We start from the raw sequence: 4,834 nt of genomic DNA, 5'->3' as shown, positions 1-4,834 counted from the left end.
ATATATATACATACACATATATATTCGAACTTTACGTTAGTTAAAATGCTTGTGACATATTTCAGCTTCTAGTGGCAAATTACGGTTCCCATGGAGAAAAGCACCCTGTTACAGTAAAAAGTTGTAAAGACACCATATTTTCCCACCGTTGCTCCATGTCAGATTCCCAGACGCGTTTCTAGCTCTTTAGCCGTTATGAATGGGAAAGACCGAAGAGAGGCAACTCTGAGCAGACTTAATTAAAAGCCTCAACTTTAATTAAAACATACTCAACAATATTGACCGAACTGCGCCATTAGACTGCCAGATCAGAAAACTACTGCAGTATCAGCACCAAGCGGTGTGTAGGCATAAGCAGACTTTAGATATAAACGCAGGCACTTTTTGCACCAAAAGCCAATATGATAGTTTCTTTCATGATAACTACCGCTGTATAATCTGTTCTAATAGAACATACCTTTAAGTGGGGATAAATATTATATTATTTATATTCTTTCATTCTTTTATACGTTTCAGCCCCAAGACTGTGGCCATGCTTCACGGTTTCCCTTCCTCGTCCCCCTCTCTCTCTCACTCTCTGTTTCTCTTCCCGAAATACTTCGACTTTTCAAAACAATGGTACGTTACAATTATTGAATATAAGAAATTTATTTTAAAAGACTTATGACGAAAAGTAAATACAGATATGAATCTGTAAATTTATAAATAAAATTCGTATATACTTATGTATGACCAGTATACATATATATTTATATATAAAAACAGGTTTTCTCGAACTTTCTAAATTTGATGATGTATACTTATACCTAGACTGTCAGAATGATGTAGACGCCTCTGATGAGAACCCAATAAGGTTCGAAAATCGATTAAGGTTGTTCCTCATTTTTGTTTTCAGTCTGCGGAGAAATGGCTAAAATTTGCCGCGTTTATGATTATACCATATGTTACATAAATATTACAAATACATACATACGTACACACACACAGACACAGACACAGACACACACAGACACACATACACACACACACACACACACACACACACACACACACACACACACACACACACACACACACACACACACATATATATATATATATATACATACACATTAAATAAATTGCAACAGAACAGGTAATTATAGAATGTATTTCATTAGCTTTCAGTTTTTTCTGCTAGTTCCGTGGAAACTACACAAAGGTGCACAGTTACTCAGTTTTGCATAATTTCCTGTTCTTTTGCCATTTATTTAATTTCATATTAGGCATTGTACTCGGCTAATGCTTTATTCTGAAGTATATGCATATTGAATTCTAACACCGGGCTTTTAGTATCCCTTTGCCAAAGCGAAATATTAAAATCCATTCATGCATCTATTTATCAATACCCATCCGCCCATCCATCTAGCCATCCATCTATCCATCCATCCATCCATCCATCCATCCATCCATCCATCCATCCATCCATCCATCCATCCTTCCATCCACGTATCTGTCTATGTTACAAACGTAAATTAAAATATATCAGCTGGATTGTTTTGCACTAACAAGTCAAAGTGTGGCTGTGCTAGCTGCTAAAATTAGAAGTGAAACCTCCCTCAAATCACATCTTGCTTACATGAATAGCGAAGGGACATCATAAATAAAGCGACTAAAATGACGGGATCGTCACGGTTGGAATGCTTTAGAATACAGGCCTGATCGAGTTGAAGTTCATCATCATCAACAAAATAATATTTGATAATTATTTTAAAATTCTGACACCACTAAACATAAGGTAATCGAAAAAGAAACTCATACCTGTAGCGATTATGTTAAAAGTCAAATCTGCCTGTCCGTATTTGTTGCTAGCCGTGCACGAATATATTCCTTGGTCGTTTGCATTAAGTTTCTGGATGCGCAAATAACCATTTGGCAGTTGTTGTATTCGTGAAGCAGTAAGATGGTTCATTATTTCTTTGCCGTTCTGTTTCCATGTTATATTTGGCTGAGGAGCTCCTTCTGCCTCACACAGAAGTGTAATATTGCCGCCCATGGCACCTTTTATATTTGTTAACGCTTTACTTCGGAGGAAATTGGGTTTGAAAGCTGAAAACAAATGATGATGCTCATTATCAATAATGTCAACAATAACAATAACAACAACAACAATAATAATGGCATCTGATTTAGGCAAAAAGCCAGCAAATTTATGTGGATGTAACTTGTCGGTATCATTGTTCCTTGTACTGGACTTTATTTAATCGACTCCGGATGCATGAAAAGCGAAGTTAAACTCGGCGGGGTTTGGACTCTGAGATAAACTTTGCCTTTTATTCTTTCGGTTTTGATTAAAAGAAAAGTTGGTACTTTTCAAGAACTATTGTCGATGATATTATTTGCATTATTAACATTTGACGGATATTTGTCCTCATCTTGTTTGTTGTTAACCCCAAGATTCCGAGTTCGATTCCAGGCAGTGACATGTATAATAGTAATAATAATGATGATGATGATGATGATGATAATAATAATAATAATAATAATAATAATAATAATAATAATAATAATAAACAAAGGCTTGTCTCCAGTAGTGTCACCACATCTACAATAGTAACTTTTGATGAACTGCCAAATAATAGAGATAACGAGCTATATAAATAGAAGTAGTCATTTCGAAATATATAAAATGTGGCCTTACCTAATACCGACAGTTGTGCTGAACTGTATGTTTCGCCATATTTATTTGAAGCAACACACTGGTACATTCCATCGTGATGTCCTTTTTTGGCAACATTAATAATAAGTATATTGGCTGATATAACTACATCTTCTGAAGAAAGAAGAAGGATTCCGTTCTTGTACCAAGTATAAGAAGGATTTGGCTTACTGAAGGCTTCACAGTGCCATACTACTTTGGAATCAATATCAACAAACTGAGGCTTTAGAGGCATAGTCATTATTGGTTTACCTACAAAAGAGAATATTACAACTATAATTATATTTATTTTTGTAAGGGCGGTGGATTGACAAAATCACTAAAGCATCGGTAAAAAAAAGGCTATTCACGATCCCTCACAAGAATGAATACAATAATTATTAATAATAAATTGTTTCCAATTTAAATACCAGAAATTTTGAAGGAACACTGTTACAGCTCTTTACCTTTTGAGTTTAGTTCCCCCCGAGATGAACTCTGCCTTTCATCCCTCTGGAGCGGGGTCAATAAAATAAGGTTTCAACAAAATACCGGGGTAGATTGTATAGACTAACAGTGTTCCTTCAAAATTTCTGGTATTTAAATTGGAAACAATTTATTATTAATGATTATTGTATTCATTCTTGTGAGGGATCGTGGATAGGCAGAATTATTAAACGTCCGATAAAATGGCTTGCAACTTTTGTTCAAATTCTAAGTTAAAATCTTGTCGGGACCAGCTTTATCTTTCGTCCTTCCAGGGCCGATAAAATAAAGCACCAACGAAGTGCTGGGACCGATTTAATCTATTAATCCTTTTCGCCCCAAATTTTCGGATTTGTACTTGTATTGAATATAGTTATATTATATTTATTGCTGTTAGGACGGTTGATTGATTGGCAGAATCGTTAGAGCATTATTCGTTTCGGTTCTTTACATTCTGTGTTCAAATTCTTCCGAAGAAAACTTTGCTTTCACTTATCAGAGTCGATAATACTAGTCAAAAAAAAAAAAAAAAAAAAAAAAAAGGCTTGTGTAGGATGAAAGATTGCGAAGATAAAACCTGTACAAACAATTGAAAACGAATGAAACTGAAAATAGAGGGGTAAAGAAAAGAATGAAGATAAGTCAGACAGAGAAAAAAGATGGCTGTGGATTACTAAAAATGATTTAAAATCGGAACGGAGGCTCTAATCTATGCTGCTCAAGAGCAAGCACTAAGAACAAATTTCATAAAATACAGAGTAGACAACACACCAGAAAGTGATAAGTGCAGAATCTGTGGACAAAATGGTGAAACCGTATGGCATATTACCAGCCAATGTACGCCACTAGCCCAGAAAGAATATAAGAAACGCCACGACAAAATAGCAAGGCTTGTCCATTGGACACTTTGCAACAAGTATGGATTTGACAAAGGAAAAAAGTTTCGTATTCCATCAGAAAAAAAGATTCAGTTTAAATCAAATAATTTCTTGCTTAAGTGTAATGAAGTTATGGTAAACACCTCTTTCATATCAGCTGAAATTAAGTAAAAAAAATTGATTCATGATAACGCGTCCTAATGAATTAGCAATTCAGCCAAAGTTCATCTGTTTATTTTCAAGTCATCTTAGCATAGGACACGAAACAATAACTAAGACATCTAAAAGTAAATTTGATAAATATAACTATTAAAAAAAAAGATAAAAAGAATGTTATATACTACTCACTTTGGAAGCGAAGGGAATATACCTTCTCGTCTTGTATTATTTGGCCATGTTGTACAGTACATTTATATTGTCCTTCGTCTTCCCACCTAGCTTCTTTTATCAGCAATACTCGGTTGAGATCATTTAAAATTACTCGATCAGAGAATTCTCCTTCAACTTTGCTCCAACTGTAGATCATTTTATTTCTAAAATGTAAGAAGAAAATTTAGTAATAATAATAATAATAATAATAATAATAATAAAGATCAATTATTGATCAATAAAGCCATAACTGAAGACAGCCGCAGAAAGAAGAAAGGCCTCAGTATGGCCTGGGTGGACTACCAAAAGGCTTTCGACAGTGTTCCCCACACGTGGATTCTGGAAACACTAGCCATAAACAAGGTGGCACCAATTATCATAAAATACATAGAGCACTCAATGAACAAATGGCAGACAGTGCTAC

At 34.7% G+C, this 4,834-nt stretch overlaps 1 protein-coding gene across 2 annotated transcripts in view; it reads right to left on the bottom strand.

The window, feature by feature from the left end:
* LOC106868129 (contactin) overlaps positions 1–4,834 on the bottom strand; it is a 76,701-nt gene that overhangs the window by 29,259 nt on the left and 42,608 nt on the right. For both annotated transcript variants that reach the window (XM_052967403.1, XM_014913259.2), the window contains 3 exons: positions 4,390–4,574; positions 2,681–2,950; positions 1,801–2,088 (listed from right to left, as the gene is read on the bottom strand). In XM_052967403.1, coding sequence (XP_052823363.1) covers positions 1,801–2,088; positions 2,681–2,950; positions 4,390–4,574 — 743 coding nt within the window. The remainder of the gene's footprint in view (positions 1–1,800; positions 2,089–2,680; positions 2,951–4,389; positions 4,575–4,834) is intronic.

This window comes from Octopus bimaculoides, chromosome 4 (assembly GCF_001194135.2).
Source record: "Octopus bimaculoides isolate UCB-OBI-ISO-001 chromosome 4, ASM119413v2, whole genome shotgun sequence".
In the NCBI taxonomy this organism is placed as follows: Eukaryota; Metazoa; Mollusca; class Cephalopoda; order Octopoda; family Octopodidae; genus Octopus; species Octopus bimaculoides.
The sequence above is the reverse complement of the archived record's forward strand: the minus strand, read 5'-3'. Positions and strand labels throughout refer to the sequence as shown.